We start from the raw sequence: 22173 nt of genomic DNA on the forward strand, positions 1-22173 counted from the left end.
CAATATTTCTTCTTTATAGAGGAATAAGGAAATTCATTGTTAATGGGAGCATGCCTAATCTTTACAGACACACATAATTTGTCAGCTATTAACATTCAGTGATCAGTTACCTTTTCACTATCTGAGTCCAGTGCCGACGTTGCTTCATCCAGTATAAGTACACTGGGATTGCGAAGTAAGGCCCTTGCAATTGCCAATCGCTGTTTCTGGCCCCCACTGAGTTGAACACCTTTGTCTCCCACAAGTGTTTTGTAACCCTGTAATTGTGAATTCTACTTATTTTAAGAAACGTTACGCCTTGCAACAAAAGTACAACTTTTTGATTGTAAATATCTTTTTTACATTTGATATTATATACCCAGATAAGTATTGGTTAATTTCAATACCTGAGGTAATGTTTCTATAAAATTGTGGATGTTCGCTTTCTTAGCAGTTTCAATGATGTGATCCATGGGTACGTGGCGGCTGTTGTCACCATATGCGATGTTCTCGCCGATTGTCCTGTCGAAGAGGACAGGTTCTTGCTGCACCAGCCCCAGCCGCGATCGCAGGGACGACATTTTGACTTTGGACACCTCACGGTCACCGAGAACCTGTAGATATAGAATCATGACAGTTAATTAAAAACCTGCTGATAAGTCCGAATACGTAGCGCGGTAGCTTGCGTTACGGGTATGTAAGCGACGCCCCGACACTCTGGTCAAATAATCACGGCGTGTTAACAGGTAACTGTCACTCTGGTACACAGACCAGCCTGAGTATTTTAGGCGGTTTTCCACTCTCGTTTCGGAAATCCTGGGTTAATTCACAATATCCGCTTCAGAAAATACTATACACAGATTATAAAATACGATAACACACGGGACAAAGTGTACACGATTCAGAGATAGGTGGCACACATACTTACCACCCCTTTGGTTAAATTATCGACTGTAGTGACACGAAGGGAATCCGGCCGCAAAATCTATTAAATTTTTGAAATTGTGAAAACTGTGGATTCTATGTCAGTATAAATGCTAGGAAAGAGAGGTGTCACTCAATTAAAACGCAAAAAGAGGCATCATTCTTTTTTTTAGACCCCGGTGGAAATGCACAGACTTCTTGCAAGCAGAAATAAATAACCGTCACAAGGCGTGAGGTGTAATGAAACATGCAACATATGTTATGGGTAAGATAATGTCTCTTTAGCACGAAGGGAAACTAATTATGCAGTGTTTATGTTTTGGTAATGTAGAGAGGAATGTTAACATTCTTCCTTAGGAAGAAGAACTGGATGATGTCTGTCAAGGCAGAGACATTGAAAAAGAAAATTTGCGATGAACGTTACGTCTATAGTGAAGGAAACCTCTTATTTATTAGAATATCAGAAAGTCATTAATCGATATGAAGAAATGGCTAACATAAAATAAGTACAGAGACAAGACGAATATAGTTATTAATGTTGTCTGTAATTGCACAGTTAAAAGCTGCTCATAATAGGCTCAAATCAAAACCAAAGTATTATTAGTATGACACACTGGTGGTCATTATTAAGTTTTATGTGTGTGCTACCTAGAAAGGACCCATCTTTTTCCATCAGTGTTATGAATTAGAAACAAATGTGTAAGTAATCATCTCACTTGTGAAGCATCTAACATATTCAAAATACATTCTTGTAAACTGAACTTCGTGTTTCGCTTTTTGGTGCAAAGTTGAATAATGTTTGTGACTGACCAACAAGCCAGCATGTGTAAGTAGGCTGTTTAGGTTTTTATGTAGGTAACGCCTCGTAGTGCTATGTATGAAAATCGATGACTGCGCTGCCGAGAGAGATTGCACAATGTTAAGCCACACGACTCATCTTTCCTAATTTTTCTGTGTTTTCCCTAAACCGGATAATACCTCTGAAAAATTTTCTTCCTGACCCTGTCCTAATCAGACTTTTGGCTGCATTTCTAATTAACTCTTGATCAGCGTTAAACTCCAATCTTAGTTTTCTTTACGCGTTAAACTCCGTCACACCATCATTTTCCTTCTTCTTGAATAGTTAGGAACATCACGAAATAATTCTGTGTTCCGTAGTATCAATGTGACAACGCAGTTCTTCTGTTTTAATATCTTTTATCGTTTAGTACTCACCACAGTACCGGAGGTGGCGTCGTAGAACCTCTCCAGCAGTTGTACGCAGGTGGACTTGCCGCAGCCTGAGAGACCCACCAGCGCCACGGTCTGACCGGGCTTCACAAACAGGTCCAGGCCCCTCAGGACGAGGGAGTCGGGCCTCGTCGGGTAGCTGAACTCCACGTCCGAGTAGCGCACCTTCCCTTCTGCTGTCTACAAAGTATGAAGCACAGTGCTGTTAAAATCTTGTTTGCTGCTTCTCTAAAGCTTCCATACATTTGATAAAGGAGTTCTTGCACACCAAGAGCTGCATTTAAAAGGTATTTATTTATAGAGTGTTTTGGTACTGTGACTGTAGCATCCAATACGACCCGGAAGAGTGGCTGAGACAAGTCATGTTGAATTTCACACACAACTGATAGAAAAAACTGTCTCGTGATCCAGTTCACATTTATTTCAAAGAGACAATCATTCTGATTCTGTTTAGGGTTTCACAGTTTTATAACATGTGTACGACTCGATCTATGTCTACAGAGTAATTGAGAAATCGACCCTACTGTGGTCACGTACGCATGGTTATGTAAAGGGTAGTAATTATGTTTTTATATATTCACTGATTTCTTGTGTTTCCTGTTCGACATAACTGATAATTGTTATGAACATATTACTCCTGACAGGCATATCCTCTGAAGTAGACGTACTCTGTATGTAGGCCTAAGTGATCTTACTTTTTTTTTACTTTAGCGTAAACAAAGTGTTCTTGTGTTATCGAAATAAGCATGGATTAGTTTGTCATCCAACATCCGAAACGGATGCCACTGATGAAGGACTCTATGTCCAAATACCGGTCAGAAAATAAACAGTTGCAACACGCCTCGTGGCGTATAAATACACTACCTGATCAAAAGTATATGGATGCCTATTAATGAATATTAATATGAGGTTTGTCCTCCTTAGGCCATTATGACGGCTTGAACTCTGTTGGGAAAACTTTCAATGAAGGAACAGCAGCTCCATCTTTCACAAGAGAGAAAACCAGAAAAGGTTGAGATGTTGGAACCTGGTGTGTAGAGCGGAGTCGACGTTCCAGCTGTTCCTAACGGTGTTCCACTGGGCTTAAGTCGGGACTCTGGATAGGCCAGTCCATTATAGGTATGTTATTGTCCACAAACAGTTGCCTCACTCATGATGCTTTATGACAGGGTGCATTGGTGAACTGTTCCTCTGCTGTACGTAGTACACAATGCGTTAAAATGAGTTCATATCCTTCTGTGTTTAGCATTTCCTTACCCCTAATAAAGGGACAGTATCCTAAGAAAGAGAATCACACTTATACCGGAATGCCACCTACGGCATACTCTGCTGTTGAGAAATACACATGATATCATGTAAGCTGTCAGGAAAATCCAACACTTCCATTAAAACCCTGACTTGATAGCAAATCCGGCAATATGTCAGATAGCTCCGAATAAATCCTGACTTTAAATTAATCAAAGTAATACCATCAACAGGTGAGTAAATGGAATACCACAGACTAACACAAGAACGTCTAAATGCATGTCATACCTTCCCACCGTGAAACAGACGCAGTTCCGAGGGGAGAAACGAGAACAGAAGCCGAGAGCAGAGCCATGTAGGCTAGAAGGCCCTACGATAAGAGCGGAACAATGGGACACCCGCATTGCTGGCCGACCGCCAAGAGGTCCATCGCCCAGCCCATGTTAAAAGATAGGGCCCTCCAAAAGAACAGTACAAATCTTACAATAACACTAAAAGGGCCACACCAGCTGCAAGGTTTTAGCGTGAGACTATACGTGTCTCTGTTACGTAGCAAACATTTAGAACATTGCCCCACCACGAGAAGTATAACGTTTCTCATTGGGTAGACAGAATTTTTGTAGGTGGAGCTTAAGGTGGACATTGAGACGCTGATTGGTCAGCTGAAAACACAGCCAGATACCTTTTTCTTAAGCCAACTTCGGTAAACAGTAGTGAGGATAAGTTCAAGAGAGTTGCTACCGAGACGGCGAGGTGTGTGGAGCTGCTCCGCCAGCCGCCCCTGATGCTGCCTAACCACCGACAAGGTAATGAACGCACGTGATGCTGCATAAAAGCGCATAAGGCTTCACTCAGAACTGCAGAAGTCTCATGTGTTACATCCCCTTTTAACGTAATACTAGTGTCGATCGACAATTAAACTTCATAGTATTCACATTTGCTACTTGAAGTTAAAATCTGAAACACGATGATTTTTCTGTTATATAATTATTGAGAAGCCGCATCAACCACTGTAATTTATGTCAAGTTAAATAAGTAATTAAAGATAATTGAGGGTCACTGTAGACCATTTTTGATAGTTTTCTCTTTTATGAAACTTAATTTAAACCTAGATTTAGATGTGATATGACCTAGGTCATTCTTCGATCCATTATAGAACTTGGAAACCCATTCAGGGAATATTCGTTCACATTTTTATTGAACGCAGTTGGTTTTTATCATCCTATATTAAAATATTTCCTTTTATCAATAGTACAATTTATAAACAATGTTTTGTGAGTAGAATAAAAATTCCAATGGTAAACTTAACTGCTTTTTCGATCTTATTTTACCACCTAACTAAAAATAGGAAAGCCTTGAACCACTTCCACTAAATTTAGTTAGTATTAAGATTCTTTTATAGGGACTGCAGTGGAGCTGACGCTGAAACCATGAAGTATTTGATTATACCATCGCTAGCCTCACTGAACTCTTCTGAACTCTACATGTCATATGAGGTCTGGCGTCTCCTTACAAGCAACAGGTCCCAAGTTCAAACTAGTCAATTCCCTAAAAAACACGTTCAGAGCATCGTTGCGCGAAAGTGGTAGGGAGACATGACTTAGAACGAACAGACACCAAGCACAATGTTAGAACCCGGTAACGTTCTCTAGGCATTCGCCAAACGCAAACACTACCGTCGGGTTGCCACAGGGTATAGCGTGAATCATCACTCCAAATGATTCGTTTCCGGTCATTCACCATTCACTGGCATCGCTCTTGATACCACCTCAAGCGTCGCTTAGCATTGATTATAGAAAGGGTGGCTTACGCGGAGATGCTAGACTATTTCACCCCCATTCTTCCTGAGCCTTTACGCACAGTCATCGTACTACCTGCACTGCCGGTAGCAGTTTGGAGCTCACGAGTGACTTCTTCCGCTGATTTCATGCGATTTTCTTACAGTCACTGTCCGAAATGCTCGACGGCCCCTGTCCATTAGTACATGAGGTCTGTCTGGTCTTGATTTAGATACGGGTTTTCCTTCACCTTTCCTCTTCACAATCACATCACCAACAGGCAATGGATTTGTTTCTCCGGTGACCTAGTCTGCTGTTACTGTTTCTCTACTGCCAACAATGTACTCCCCGTCTCCTTCTACACTGGCGAGACCGTCTCTCGTGACATCTAGCGGCCACATCCTCATTACATACGGTTATCCAGATGCTATTCATGAAGTAGTGTATTGATCTTATACCTGTCAGAAGCTACAGATTCGTGGGAAAACATGGGTTAATAATTCATGTTGCACCAGGCTCTTACTTCCACATCATGTAGACGTTCTCCATGTGGCTGATGCGGATTACCAGAACTCCAACGGCCATTGTGCTTCAGTTCACTTATCGCAATAAGGGCAGCGTTACTTCGTCAGGAAAGAAGAGCATTTCACGATCAATCTCTTTATCAACAACAGGTTGCAGCAGCCAATGGCATTACTCAGTACTGATTTTGAGCAACAGCATCTTTACTAATTAGTTGATGCACTTTGCAAGAGTTCAGCTTAAGTTTGTACACAGTGTTGCGGACAGATGCTATGCAAATAGGTTTTTGGACTTATTGCTAAGTAGCTTCTACTAGGGGCGATTAATAAGTAATGCAATAAATTTTTTTCTCAGTCAGTTTCGTTTGGATAAATGCGAAATTTGTTGTGGGACATCGTGGAATATTCCCTCTTCAGTCACTTTAGTTTCATGTATTTTCGAAAGTTGATGGCACTATACGAGCCTTCAAAATGGTGTCTGTAACAGAGGTGAAGTCCAAGCAGAGAGCTGTCATTGAGTTTCTTTTGGCGGAAAAACAGAGCGTCGCAGTTATTCAAAGGCGTTTGCAGAATGTCTTCGGAGAAAGGCAGCGAACAAAAGCACGCGATATCCCATGTGCCGACAGGCCGTACACAGATGTGTATCTTGATATTTTGAAACGTACAGACTCACTCATTCGAGCGTTTTCATCGCCACAAAAATCCAAAAGAATTTCTCCTTCTCTTTAACAACGCAAAGCCTCATACAAGTCTGCACACGCGAGAGTGTCTCACAAAACTTTATTAGACTGTTCTTCCGTATGCGCCCTTCAACCCGGATACCATGTCTTCCGACTTCCATCTGTTTGGCACAACGAAGGGTGACTCCTCGCGAAGATTACTGATGCAGCATGACGTTGACTCTGACACAAACCAGTATAGAGGTCCATGCGAGAATACAGGCCGTCTCACTGAGCGGTAATAATAATAAAAAATAGGTTTTTCTAGCGAAAAGAGTGGGGAATAATATGGTGCAATGGAATACTGAATAAAACTAACTTGCTTTCACAAAAAAATGTGTTGTATCACTTACTGAACGATCCTTGTATATAGTCTTTTTTGACTCAAATCGATGTGTGAACTGCCAAGATCGAGGAACGAGTGGAAGCGTATGCGACAATCACAACCTAAAAGCCGGGTGCTGGTTTCCTTGCAACGCTAGACACTGTACTCGCATCATCCTTGGAACACGATCTAAATATCTAAATATGGGTGATGAAGATAATGATTATGTCTTGCTTCGAATGCTAGATGTGCTCTCCCACGTAATTCCACTTCCTCTTCTGGTACAAATGCACTAATGTATGTTTGAAAAATGTTCAAATGTGTGTGAAATCTTATGGGACTTAACTGCTAAGGTCATCAGTCCCTAAGCTTACACACTACTGAACCTAAATTATCCTAAAGACAAACACACACACACACACACCCATGCCCGAGGGAGGGCTCGAACCTCCGCCGGGACCAGCCGCACAGTCCAGGACTCCAGCGCCCTAGACCGCTCGGCTAAAATGTATGTTTGAGATCCCCTTTTACATAGGTTTTCGGTTTCTTGCGGCATGTCTCGGCGAAAGTCTATTACTTAATCTTGTCCACTTTCAGAGGTTTGTTGCATGTCTCAAAGCGTGCATTTCATCCATTACTGGCTTCCTGGATTTGCTGTCGGTGTTTCCTCTCAAGTCTCTTTGGTTCCGCGGAAGGTATTTTAACTCTGTCCTACCCTTCAACATTCAGGTGGTGCTGATGGGCACTACCAGACCCGATGAGTAGCGACGAGCACTTTATTTTTAGTACTCTTCCTCTCACAACAGTATGGAAGGAAACGAGACATGAAGATTGGGAAAAAGGAATCATAATGTAAAATTTTTAATAAGGCCTGCAGGGAAGTATGCCAAAATTATATGGCTTCCGGTTTCATGCTTTGATGTCTCCTACCGTCAACGTATTTGAGGAGACCTTGGAAACGAGAGTATTGGAGAGAGCAGAAGAGAGAGTAACAATATAGTTTTAGATTAGGAATATCGACATTTGGTCCAATTTTTTTACATAAGGCAGCTCCAAGAGAGACATTACGGCTACGGCAAGGGTTCAGTAAAGGCGTTTCTAGACAATGGGAAGTCTTATGACAGTGAGAAAAAAAGCAAAATATTTTGGAAGCCCTCTAGCAAAGCGTCAATACCTGATTATGGCAAGACTGAAGGGCATTATCAAGCAAGAGTAGGTTTCGAAAATGTAGGAGGGGCTATGGCAGACTATTTAGAATAGAAAATGGGCTAAACAAGGGAGAGCGCTATTCCCATTTACTTTCACCAACGTTATGGGCGAGATAGCGACATGAGTGATAGTACGGGCAGGAGAGGAAAAAGTAAAGTTGAAGAACAAGACAGGGTAAATCTGGGGGAGGAAGTGTTGGAGAAGTATAGGTTGAACTTTAGTGCAAAGAAGTGTGAAGTGATGAAATGAAAGCAGCAACGGATATTTTAGATGGCAAATACTAAGGACGGCGGTAAGTTTCAAATACCTGGGAAGAGCACATCAGAAGACAGTGGAAGGAATGAGAGGCAGAGCTTAAAAAAATTTGGTCTGAAACACTGATGTACCACTAAAAAGCAAACAAGCGTCATACCGAGCATTTCACATTTCAGTACTTGCGTATGCATCGGAAACTTAGATAATGAAGAAAAGGTTAGCTATGACCATACAGATTTGTAAGAAGAAAGTTCGAGAAAGAAGCAGGATGGGACTAGAATTTGAAGCCATTTTGGCAATTTTTCGACGTGACTGTCTTAAGAAATATGTAAAGATTTTTTTTTAAAAATTACCGCTACCAGTTTGTGATTGGTAGCGGAAATTTAAAAAAAAAACTTTTCAGGATAGGACTAACTCGTATGGATACAGAAATACGGAAAGAAAAGTCCATGCAAGAGACTATAGATTAAGGTAGAATGGACGCGCTGAAAGAATGGAAGTTGGTAGAATATCAAGACAGGCGGCTGAAATGATAGTAGGAAGAAAGAGACTCAGAGGAAGACCGAGAGACAGGACTGATGATCGAAGGAATGTTTGAAGAAGAGAGGAAAAGTCTGTGACAGGTTGGAGAGAGGAATGTGATGAGTGAATACGGAAGGATGGGGAGATTTATGTTCTTAGCAGCTTCAGCAAGGGGCCGGAAACTATAATGATGATGAGGGTGAGGATGATGTCCATTGCCTAATGCTTGGCAGGCAAGAAGTGAAGTGCCAACAGAAGGACGTAGCTTTTATCGTCCTAACGATGGTACCAAGTACAAATTCTTTTCTATTTAATAATGTTAGACAGTTCACGACTTCCGCTGACAAACATACGGGATTCCTCATTTGTCATCATTACCGTCCACTTCATCTCAATTACTCTGTGGGATAAACTTGGCTGAAACTTATTGATCAGATGATACTGGACAAGAATTCCTGTAACAGCAACGAAATAACACTTCTCCGTTGCTGGGGTAGCTGACACACGTTTGTGGAGCGGCGCTCGACCCGGGGTTAAGCCGGTTCGAATCGTGTTGAAGGTAAAAAATTTCACTGCCAGTATTTGGCCGGCAAGAGGAGGAGAGGTGGTGGCGTGAATTTCCAGATCACCAGACTTCGCGCCAATGTCCTGGTTTAAATACCAAACCTCTCCGCAGTGTCCCATGAAGTGAGGCCGTGTGGCGCCGCTGATGGTGATCTGTCCGTTGGGTGGGGACATTAAGCTTGGCGGCCCCCTCGATGCTGTTCGCGAGGAGTAGGCTGTGTGACGGCACACGGTTTCTGTCTCCCCTCTCTCACGTCATCAACATCGTACAACACACACACACACACACACACACACACACACACACACACACACACACAAACACACAATACACACCTATAGTATTACAAACATCGTAATGGAGCACATAAAAGAAAACAGAACCAAATGAAGAAACTAGAAGAAGAGTCAGAAAAGTATAAGCTGTCTATTTAAAATGGTATTTTTCTGGCCGATATTGAAGAGAAAGGGATTATATTTCGGGACCTAATTTTTGGGGAAGTCTTTTCGTTCCTCACTCAGTGCAACGGATTCTTGTGCTACATGTTCACTTTTGCACCTTGTGTTACAGTAACGATTTCACTCTACTTGAGCCTGGTAATTAAATCTCTTACAATGATTTATGCTTTGTGGTTTCCGTATTCTGTACGGAACAATAACAGGTCATCTTATTTGTCGCGTTTTTTTATGAGATCACCGAACACCATTGGTATTAAGGAAGTGTTTCAGAAAAGGAAATACCAGCGAGTTGGCCAAAAATTTCTTGCTATCGTTTCTAATAAGTTCCCGTTGTATTACGAAGTATCTGTTGTGAAGAAAATAAATCGCCCTTTTGTTACAGAGTAGGGGAGAGAGTTGTACCTGATGGAAAGTGTAGCAAGGAACACACGATGTTTTTTGGTCGGTACTGATTTGAAATTCTCTTGAAGGAATTCGCGCTGGAGACCGCCATAAGCGGTTTCCGTCATTTTCTGCACTTTTGGTTGTTGTTAGACATAAGGTTGTGTTTTGTTCGGCAATTGTAAATATTTTGGATTCTACACATTTAATTTCTGTATAATATATTACAGTTACTTGGAATATATTGTAAATTATTCAGGTACAGAATAGTGAATAAAATGCTATACATTTGATAGCTATTTATGAAACATATGGGCAGTTAAAGTATAATTCGTCGGTCGTCCATCATATACTTTGAAACAGGAGAAACACTTTTACCATGGAACACGTGATACTTGCATTTGAAATGAATTTGCATAACGCCTTAAACTTTTCCCTGCCTTGAAAATGAAAATTTGTGTTTGTTTCCTATGGCTTCTATTTCAAAATGTCTTTAACTTGTAACTGATTTTTGATAAAACTTCTGTTTAATTTGATTTCAATTACTATTACTGGTATGTAGTAAAGCAACATCGTTCGCCCCCGGTAGCTGAGTGGTCAGCGCGACAGAATATCAATCCTAAGGGCCCGGGTTCGATTCCCGGCTGGATCGGAGACTTTCTCCGCTCAGGAACTGGGTGTTGTGTTCTCCTAATCATCATCACCTTATCTCCACCGACGCGCAAGTCGCCGTAGTGGCGTCAAATCGAAAGAGTTGCACCCGGCAAATGGTCTACCTGAGGGGAGTCCCTGGTCACACGACATTTACATTTATTTAGAGTAAAAATGTACCAGATAGACTGTTACATACAGTACTGACAATATTTTCTCGATTGCAGAGCTTTTAAATTTCAGTCGAACGTTTGTTTCTAGATACATGACGATGTTGTAGTTTGGAACAGTTTTCCACACATGGAGAAGCTTTACTTTTGCAGATTAATTTTTGCAATTTTAGAAAAAGACTGCAGCACACATACAATGTAAGTTATTTCAAAATCGAATATGAAAACAGATTAAACTTCTATTACAGAGCCAGTTAGAGACGAGAGTCTAAAAATAATACTCTCCCCAACTTGACGGCCTATCCGGACTGTAAGAAACATTCTATAAGTAATATTTTTATATACAGATACGTTACTCAGTGGTACAACTTACCCACTTATCATCTGTGAGCTCGTGCGGATCCGTTACCAAAGGTCGACGCTCTAATAAAGTGAAGATTCTTGAAGCGGATCTTAGACCTTTCCTGAGGCTCGCGGTGCAGGAGAACACACTTGATATGGTGCCGGTCCCCAACATCAAAGCTTCTGCCACTCTGTAAAAACAAAGGTACACAAGAAGGTAGGTTCAGGCTGTGCGACGTTATGTCCAGGTTGTCTAGAAGTCCAGCTGAATATGATAAAAAAATGTTTTCATTCCTTGAAACAGAAGAGGTGAAGCATGGCTTACGTATAGCTCTGTCTTGTATATGCTACAAACACCAGTCTTCAGTGCCGTGTGATGCAACAGTTTTCTCGGACTTCCTTCCAAAACCGCTCCTGAGATTAAGCTGACGTTAGCATAAAACGTAATTTTCAAAGTATGCTGTATGTTTTCGAAGTTTAAACGAGAATGTTAGGGTACTGATGTGTAAGGAACTCTGAGTTCTGAACTGTACTACATATATGTTACATTGCAATCGCGTAGCTTAGAGAGCTGTGGCAGAGTATTGAGACTGCTATCTGGTAATAATCAGACGGAGAGAAATGACGCTATTTTCTTAAAATTTGTCGTATTAATAATTAATTGTTAGACAGAAGCTGCTTGTTTCTAGTAGTTTGTCTTACCGCACTAGTTTACGGCGTTGTCCATCATGAGCTGTAGCTGTATGACAGAAAAGACACTTATTTCTTATAGTATGTACTTGAAATGTATATATTAGTGTTATGTGCATGTGTGTTTTCAGTTCATTGTAATGTGAGTTTCCTCATATATAATCAGCACAAGGACTTTTTCACGAAAATGTACGTAGTTGTCACTGGCGATTGCTGTACAGGCAAAGATTATTTTTGATACACACTATGAAATTTACGTAATGTAATGTGTGGTCTGCTTACTGTAAGACCTTCGGTACACACACCATCAGATTAGTTGACTTGTCGCTGTAACGAAGTAGGCGAGTGTCAGAAATATGTCTCGTGGTCTTATTGTGGTGTGTTTATCTTTTGCCGTTAGGTCAGACGATAGAAATGCCACTTGCACGCTTAGAGTAGCAGATTGACGGTGACCAACTTTAAACAGAACTTGATTAATTTTCACACACATTTATTAAAATAATAACAAGCATAAAATTACTCAACTTGGTTCTGGATGCTATTTACAATTGTCAATCTGAAGTTCCTTTGCTCTTGGTACGTTAATCTTATTCTCACATATCTCTGATACTTGACAAAGTGTCTATTCATTTATCTTCATGGCTACGTACAGGAATGTGATAATCTTATTAGACATAGACTGAAACTTGACTATAGACTGGTACAGACAAAGGCAGACTGACACAGACTGGTGGAGACAAATGCAGACTGACTAATCGGAGGTCTGTACACTCGTTATAATACCTCGCACGTTCAGCATCACTGCGCGAGTGTGATCCGCGAGGAGAAAAGGTTCTACGTTAGCAGCAATCTCATTGGCTGCGTTACATATTAATACGCGGATCGGCGGAAGCAGAATTTGGTCCGTCTCTTAGGCAGCGCCATCTCGTAGTGTGGAGACGGACGAGCGCTGCGCCTGCGCTGTTGTGCTTAGCGGGGTGCGCTCTAGTGGGAAAGTTGTGTACGCGCTGACTATGTGGAACTATGTACACAACATAATGCTACTTTTATTTTGAATTATTTTTGTTAGTGGAACAAAGGAATTTGTTGTCATTAAAGAAAACCAGCAAAATTTTCGACAGCTTTTTCGCTTTTTAGATCGATGTGTACAATGATGTAGAAGAAATTCTGATTTTTAGACTGCAGTGGCTGAAATTAGTGTGCCGTTTGGAGACGGGAGTCTGGATGTTTGCAGGGTGATAGCGATCTATTCAGTACCACAGAATTTACCACAGATTCAAGATGCACCGGAATGGAGTAGTAAGACCGGCATAAAAGTGTGTTACTGTTAAAAAGTAAAAAATTGGAGAACAGAGTATTTTAACGATCTGATGAAGGTAGCAAAATTATTTTTTTAGACGTAGCAATAGATAGGACGTGTAAATACTCTGATATGGAAATGTAGATATGTCAGAAGTTATAATATGGGATGGGTGGAACGGGCATTAAAAGGAGCATACTATATATTAAACTCTCCAAGAAGAAGAGAAGCTTCAAAATGTGTTAAGCTGGTTGTTTGCCTTACGTGTTTGGAAAGAATGGAATAATGTGTGGTATAGGTGACAGAATGACCGTGGTTATAGCAGAGTATGCGATGAAGCATGCAAATGAAGGTTATCGCGGTGTATCAATGGACACAGAGATGGTGCAAAGAAGAAGCAGTTACTCACTTGTAGACATCTTGGTGGGGGACGCCGTCGGCATGGACGAGTGTTGCTCCATAGTACATGCATGCGGCGTAGGTGAATGTGCCAATGTTCCGAGCGAGGCTGTAGACAGCGGCACGCACGTGCGTGTGGCGCTCTGCGACTTGCAACGCTGGCTGCAACTCTGACAGGTACTGGGCGTGGAACTGACGCTCGCGGCAGAGACCCGCCACCGTGCGGATGTTACCAACAGCCTCCACAGCCACCTGTAAAAGTAGGATACTGTCAGTACCTAGGACGCATCGTCCTCTATCTTCATATGATCAAGAAATTCTCAGTAATAGTCATTTAAGATATTTCAAGTTGGTTTCTTTTCTTTTTGGGAAATAAATGTTCCACTTCTTGCAGTTGGGCTGATAGATATCTATCGGTTACATTACTGTTTATACCACCCACTGCTGTCACTCTGCATGACGTTCGCTGCCCTTCAGATGTACACTAGTGCTGAATGAAAAATGATCACTACGAAAGCGTGGATACCTGGCAGAGGCAGTAAAGGCAGCGATTTAAACCTTCGTGCTGTGGACATAGTATGAATAGTAGATTGAGCATGAAAACTCTGAGATCATGCTACTTCTGCTGAAAAACGGTAAATTGGTTGCTACATCTTAACTGAGTTCAAGATGTGCATCTCTACTATATGCTTGGAGAGCTGCAACAGACCATTCTTCGACTTGAAGACCACAACAGTAACTCGTCTCAATGATTCCATACAAATCACAGCTGTCACTTTTTCTTTGATTATGCACTATTTTACTTAGATCCTTGGTATAAGGGTAGTGTCTTCGACTATTAATCAAAAAGTTCTGGGCCCCAGGTTAGACTCTAGTCAGTGGTTAAATTATAAATAAAGACCTTCTACAATTTGGGCTGAATGCTTATAAGGAGACTATCTCGTTATGCCTATCGCCTTGTCAAAGATGGCGAAGGGTTACTATTTGCTGCTCTTGTGCTCGAAAACTGCCCCCAAAAGGCGAGACTTTTGGCAATGGTCAACGGTATGAGGGTACATAAGGCAATGGAAGCTACTGCATTAAAAACGCACACGCTAAAAACATTCAACACCCAAGATCACATAAATATACCTTTCTGGCCATTTCTACATGGTACTTTATGTTTTTAAATATTTTAGTTGTGACGAACCTTTTATAATGTGCTGATTTTTATCCACATGACACATTGGCGTGAGACCAAACGTAATATGAACACGTTTCATAAGGAAAAGATTTTTTAAGACCTGAAGGTGACAGTAAAGTTTATAGAAACCAATAGTATTAAATCAAGAAATATTTATGCGATCCTGGCCGTTGAATGCGTTTAGCAAGGAAAACAGATCGCTCCTTCGGTCTTCGCAAAATGAGAAAATTCAATTAAAAACACACAATGTGTATCCATAGGACTTGTGACCTGCATCTTGAAGAAGTATCATGTGGTCTCACCATTTGAAAAAGATTCCGGATTAGACCCCCATTCCTATCTCTGGGAGAGGACTGCCAAGAGGGAACTAACTATGAGGAAGAGATTGAATAACCAACGAAAGGGTAAGATACTACGATCCGCATCATGACCCAGAAATCAAAGGACAGCGGATCGAAGTGGCACTGAAAACTGTCTCTTATGCTGGCAGTTGAAGTCAGCTTCGTCGTAGCAAGGAGGACGCTACAAAGGGTATGAAATTTTCTAAGACTTATTTTTCGTTATACTATATGACCCTGTCTATATGCAGTCTACGAAGTAAATAATATTCCCATGAAATCCATTCATATCAAATTCAATTTGAACATTTTTCATTTTGTAGCTCTTATTGATGTGTATTGCTGTGGTCTTCAGTTCTAACACTTTCTTCATTCAGTTCTCTTTGCTTATCCGGTGCACTACTCTTCACCTCTGCGCAACAATTGCCACTAACATCCAGTAGACACCATTTACTGTTCTTAAAACTTTGTGTCCTTTTATAAGTTGAACCCTCCACACCCACCCACACGCATACGTTTTGTTCTATTACCAAATTAACTGTTTCTTGACGCTTCAGTTTCGTCCTGTCAACTGACACCGTCTTATAGGCAAGTTGTACCACAATTTTCTTTCCTCATCAGTTCTGCTCGCTGTCTCCTCATTGGTTACATAGCGTACCCACCTAATTTTCAATATTTTTCTGGAGCACAAAATATCAAAAGTTTCTGTTCTATTGTTGTCTGATCTGTTTATGTTCCGCGTTTCACTTCCGAGCAAGCCTCTCTTCAAACAGATACCTTCAGAAAAGACTAACTAATACTTATGTTTACTTTCGATGTTAAGAAATTTTCCATTCACAAATGCTTCTCTTTCTGTTGCTAGTCTACGTTCTATAACCTGTCTGCTTCGGTCAAAGTCGGTTACTTTGTACCGAAATATCAAAACATCTCAAGTACTTTTAATGTTTCATTTCCTAATCTGCTGCCCTTTGCATATCCTGGTTTAATTCACATACATGTGAACACCCTTGTTTTACGGTTGTTGATGTTTATCTTACATCCTCTCCTCGAGAAACTAGCCATTCTGACAGAATTACTATGCCATCAGCAAACGTATAATTTTTTTTTAATATGCCTGAACTTCAATTCCCTTTCCAGATTTCTCATTAATTTCCTTTACGGATTGCTAAAAATACAGACTGAGCACTGAGGATAAGCTACCTACGTAAGTCTTCTGAACTACTGCTTTCATCCTCTTACTCTTGTAACTGTTGTCTGGTTTCTGTACAATCCGTAGGTAACACTCCACTTTCTGTATTTTACTCTTGGTGTCTTCAGAATTTCAAAGATTGTATTCGAACTTCGTCAAACTCTTACATCAGATTGGAAACCTATACAAAATTAAAATTGTACGACATGTACATTTACGTAACTAAAAAACAAATTTTTTAAATTTCTTGTTTTAGACTGCATTAAATGGTATCTGCTTTTAACTGCTTTAGACATATTACCGTAGATCTTATACAAGACACATGCATTTATTTAGTACTACCTCAGAAATGAGTGGACAATCGTTTCCATTATTCCACTTTTAAAGACGTATTACGTGTCTAAACCGCTATTCTGTTCTCTTCCATCCACTATACGCCTCCATATTCATCAGTCCATTGTCAGTATTGTTTGCCTTATCTTCAGTTTTATGACATATTTTCCCCCTAAAAAAAACATCTACTAAAATACTCTCTCCTTCTTGGTCTGTCACTCTTTCTTTTTTCCCAGGGGTTTTTCTAGACACTAGGCACATCATATAGCCACATGGGCCAAGTGTATTGCTTTACCCTACTTCATCACTTATAAAATACATTCGAACCCATTTTCTGGTATAGCCTCCATCGCTGATTATCGTTTAGATCCAACTACCATGCTTACCAATTTCATGTTCCTTACATTTCCTCCGGGAACTACGTCAGCAGTAGGGCGAGAAATCCTGCTTTGCAGGTAGTTAACAATCTCTGTGCAACGGAAGTTCGAGCTAATCACCCTTTCGGTCATTTTCGTTATGTCTTCCTTCAGGAGCGACCTAGATCACTTATCCATGAACTGAGATAAGTGAATTTCTCAGGTAATACATCACGTAATGAGGAAAGGAAGACCCTAGTAAGTGAGTTCTGGATGTCTTTTCTTAAAAAATCAAAATCATTAATGAGTAATAAATATCTACTAGATCAATGATATCGGTCCATATTAACCCCAGTTTTACTTATTCTTTGCTGGTACACACCCATCAATGAAAATTATGAAGATACAAAAACAAAGCGAAATACAAGCGATGAATATTAGGACAATTTACGTGAGTCTTAGATCTTCTTGACAAGTCCGCAAGCCATGGGTTAAGCAAGAGTGATGATCCCATCAACAGTTTGTTCTGATCGCACCAGCAAACAAGGTATTGGTTTCAAGTGCAAATCTCTAAACCCGCACTGTCACACCCCATAACCTATTAGCAGGAGCTCTGCTGGAGCGCTCGTACTCACGGAGTACTGTTTGCACAGGCCTGCCTTACAGTTGCAAACATGTAACGGATACTACACTGATCAGACAGAACATTACGACCACCTACCTAATATCCAGTATGTCCATCTTTGGCACGGATAACAGCGGCGACGAATCGTGGCATGGAAGCAACGAGGGCTTCGTAAGCCGCTGTAGGGAGCTAACACACCACATCTGTATACACAGGTCACCTAATTCCCTTAAATTACAGGGAGGGAGACGATGAGCTCTGACGCCACGTTCAATCACATCCCAGACGTGTTCGATCAGGTTTGGATTTGGCAAGCTGGCGGGCCAGAACACCAGTTGGAACTCATTGCTGTGTTCCTGGAACAACTTCATCACACTCCTGGTCTTGTGAGCTGCCGTCGGGAATTTTATGATCGTCATGAAGTGGTGTACATGGTCTGCAACCAATATACGTACAATACTCCTGGGCTGCCATGGTGTCTTGCACGAGTTCCACTGGACTCATGGATGCCCAAGCGAATGTTACCCATCGCATAATGGAGCCGCCGCCAGCTAGCCTTCACCTTGCACTAAAGATGTCAAGGAGGTATTCACCTGGAAGACGACGGATTCGAGCCCTACCATCGACATAATGAAGAAGGTATCAGGATTCATCAGACAATGCAACACGCAGACACTACTTCAACGTACAATGCCAGTGGTCATGTGCCCATTTCAGTTGTAGTTTGCCAATGTCATAGTGTTAACATTGGTAAAAGCAAGGGTCGTCGACTCCGGAGTCCCATTGTTAGGGTTGTTCGGTGCACTTTGTGTTCACACACGCTTTTACTCTGCCGGCATTAAACTCCGATGTTAGTTCCATCACATTTCGCCACATGTTCTGTTTTACCAGTCTGCTCAGCCTCCAACGTACAAAATCTTTAATGAGGGGTAGCTACCCAATCCCATGACATTTGGAAATGGTTTCACTACATGTTAAAAACGCTCACCACAGCACTCCTCGAATATCCGACAAGTTGTGCAGTTTCCGAAATGCTCGTGCCAGGCTCCTGTGCAATCAGAACCTGCCTTCTGTCAAACTCACAAGGGAAGCCACGACGTTTGGAACGCGGATTTACTGTAAACTTCGTACACTTGTAGTACTCCATGAGGACAACAAAATGTGTAAGCAGTAGCGCGTACTTCTCAAGCGTTACTGAGAAAATCGCAAGATAATTTCGGTCGTCAAATATATATATATATCTGTGCTTGGCGAATGTAACCATGAAGCGGCTGCAGCCGACTGGTGCCGGGACTGTAGCGCAGCGTGTTCAGTCAGAGCGTTAGTTACCCTTGCTAAAAAAATGACTGAGCGAACGCATCATCGAACAAACTGAACTGGTGTCATCGGGCGTCCGCCCTGTACAAATTCAACGAATAATATAGAAAAAAAGTTTTTTTTTTTTTTAAGTGGTTGGCGTTCAAGCCGCTGGATCGCTGGATCGAGTTCCGTGCGTTATTTTTTTTTTTATTTTCAACACAGTCCTTTTCTTTATGATTTATATTATAATTGATATAATGGGGAAAATACGTGTAATCGGATGAATTTCTATTAAATTTAGAATGTTATTTGGCAGTCTACTAATTTTTATTGTCACAAATAATGTAATATTCGAAACTATCGACTAGTAAACGACCAAACGCATAAAGTGATACTGAAAATGTATGCTTGTCTGTGATTTGAGAAATCCCTTATACCTGGAAGGGCCCGAAACGACCTGCTACCTCCAAGTTTTGACCAGCACAGACGGCTTTCGAAAGATGTGCAATTAATCTTCGCTTTCGACATTACAAGTTGCAGGATGCTATTTTTCGTAAAAAACATGGAAAACGTAAAGTTAAACGGCACAGCTGCATTGAATAAATGCTATGTTTTCGCATACGCAAGGTCTTTTGACGTTTTCCGTGGAAAAATAAACCTCGTTAACATTTTAAAAAACCTCTCTCTCAGACGATAGTTTGGAAGCAAACCATGCATAACGCAGTATTTCCTTAAAAATCGGCGCTGATAATTGATCATGCAGTATCGAGTGTATTTTAATAGCGTCTTCCGAGAAGCAATTTCTCGTTCTCTTTCGATTAAATACGAACAGTTTTGAAGACACGGACAAGCATACATTTTCAGTATCACTTTATGCGTTTGGTCGTTTACTAGTCGATAGTTATGAATATTATTTTATTTGTGATAATAAAAATTAGTAGACTGGCAAATAACATTATAAATTTAATAAAAGTTCATCCGATTACACGTATTTTTCCCACTATACAAATAGTAAAGGAAATGACTGTGTTGAAAAAAAAAAAAAAAAAAACTGACGAACGGAACTCGATCCAGCGATCCAGTGGCTTGAACAACAACCACTTTAAGAAAAAAAATTGTTTCATGTTGTTCGCTGAATTTGTTCGGGGCAGACGTCCGATGACACCCGTTCAGTTTGATCGATGATGCTTTCGCTCAGTTTTTTTATTAGAAAGGGAAAGCTAACGCTCTGGCCGAACACCCTGCGCTACCGTGCCGGCACCACTCGGCTGTAGCCGCTTCATGGTTAAAATGGCCAAGCAAAGATATATATTTGACGACCGAAATTATCTTGCGATTTTCGCAGTAACGCTTGACAAGTACGCGCTACTGCTTACACATTTTGTTGTCCTCATGGATTACTACGAGTGTACGAAGTTTTCAGTAAATCCGCGTTCCAAACGTCGTGGCCTCCCCTTGTCAGATAGATTGCACACCTCCATTCTTCACACAGACAGCACACACACAGATACTACATGCACCATCCGCGTGTCTCACTAGCACTCATTCCCTGTCGCTTGGACAGGTTTACATTGATAGTAGGTTGGTGGTCATAATGTTCTGGTTGATCGCTGTATTGTGGTCACATGGTCTTGGTTATGTACAGGGTTATATTTTGAGTTTAGATAACGGTGGGGTTCCACGTTTACTAGTTCCAGATCGTTGTTAACCAGCAGCAGAATTTTATTATCGGCGGACATGTCATTTGATGCAGATGTGTACAGCATATAAGTAATGTTATCTTTCTATTTTAGTGTGTACAAAATATTCTATATTATCGACATTGCGCACATACTTTTTTGTGTATCCTGTGCATCAGATTCCACTGACGATGGATTATATTCTCGAATACTGGCATGGCAGCTAAAATATCTGAAATACTGCTCATGCCTGTACAACTAGAAATTCTTTATCAGATAAACACTTTTCCTGTGTACTTATGCTGTAGTAATGTAAGTTAGACAGACGATTCTGTCGCAGAAGTGAAATTAGATGCGGCTCGGCAGGATGGAACAAGTACCTTGGTGGCTTTCTCCACGGATTTTCGAATACGCTCGTCCCCGGCCTCCTCTAGGCGGGCATCGTAGTGGTCGGACGCCATTAGGACGGGCATGAAGGCGAGCGCCATCAGCCCCAGTCGCCACTCGTAGTACAGGCACACTCCGACAGAGAGCACCAGCGTCGCCAGCGCCTGCACCACGGAGCTGATAGGCTGACCTGTAGCCTGCACAACACATCAACTTAATTACTTGCTCAACTCGACAAAAGCAATCATTCATTTATTATTCAGCATGCAATAAAAATGGGTAAAACATGAAAATATTGATGTTGCTTATTGCTCCGTAGCTGCCTCGATTTTGACAATTGCATTATGAGGAAGAGTCAGGTCAGCAAATGTGCACACTCATTGAATGTTGCAGAGAAAGAAGTACAATCACGAATGGGGTCACTGATATAGCGCCCTCTCGCTGCGCCCTTTTTGGGCAACGAATACTTTCGTGCGTACTAATGCTACCAGGAACTAGTCAGTCAATATGCGGAAATCTAGCTGTAGTAAGTGAAAAGTGATCACAAATTCGTTGATGAGAATGCACAACCAATACAACGAACTTGGATGTTCACCCAATCGTGACTTTTCAAGGACTACAGATATCACAACTTTTTATCCCAGATTATTTTGGACATTCTTTGGTCTTCAATCTGCCAGGACCTAACAACTCAAAACAAAGTAAGTATCTCTCACATTTTCCTTAAATTCTGTAGCATTTTTGCAAGTGGAGACATCCGTGGTCGTTGTTACATTAAATTCTCATGAGTTTATTATCACACTGTCAATTTGTAAAATTCTCCAACGCTTCGGCTGCTGTTGCAAAAGGCCTTCCTCAGGGTGTTTATGCTAAGTTGAGTTAGAAAAAATACCTCGAGGAATTCCATTTGCTATAGTAGCCGAAATCTCGGAGAATTTTACACATTAACAATGCGGTCACATACCCAGAAGAATCTTACTGTTTGTAACATTTTAGACATAATATTTGTGTTGGGCTGATTGTGCGCATACAGGTATATCAAATGATGAAGTATGACATCGCAACGATAAAGGGGTTCAGATGGCTGAAATTGTAGTACAGTAAACAGTCATTAATTAGGA

The 22173-nt window shown here is 41.1% G+C and overlaps 1 protein-coding gene across 1 annotated transcript in view; it reads right to left on the reverse strand.

Moving 5' to 3' along the window:
* Positions 1–22173, reverse strand: part of LOC126474390 (ATP-dependent translocase ABCB1-like) — a 142972-nt gene that overhangs the window by 2591 nt on the left and 118208 nt on the right. The window contains exons 13-18 of the mRNA XM_050101858.1: positions 21046–21249; positions 13674–13915; positions 11306–11465; positions 2119–2313; positions 387–593; positions 111–257 (exon numbers count right to left, since the gene is read on the reverse strand). Of these exons, the coding sequence (XP_049957815.1) occupies positions 111–257; positions 387–593; positions 2119–2313; positions 11306–11465; positions 13674–13915; positions 21046–21249 (1155 nt within the window). The remainder of the gene's footprint in view (positions 1–110; positions 258–386; positions 594–2118; positions 2314–11305; positions 11466–13673; positions 13916–21045; positions 21250–22173) is intronic.

The sequence above is a fragment of the Schistocerca serialis genome, chromosome 4, assembly GCF_023864345.2.
Source record: "Schistocerca serialis cubense isolate TAMUIC-IGC-003099 chromosome 4, iqSchSeri2.2, whole genome shotgun sequence".
Lineage (NCBI taxonomy): Eukaryota > Metazoa > Arthropoda > Insecta > Orthoptera > Acrididae > Schistocerca > Schistocerca serialis.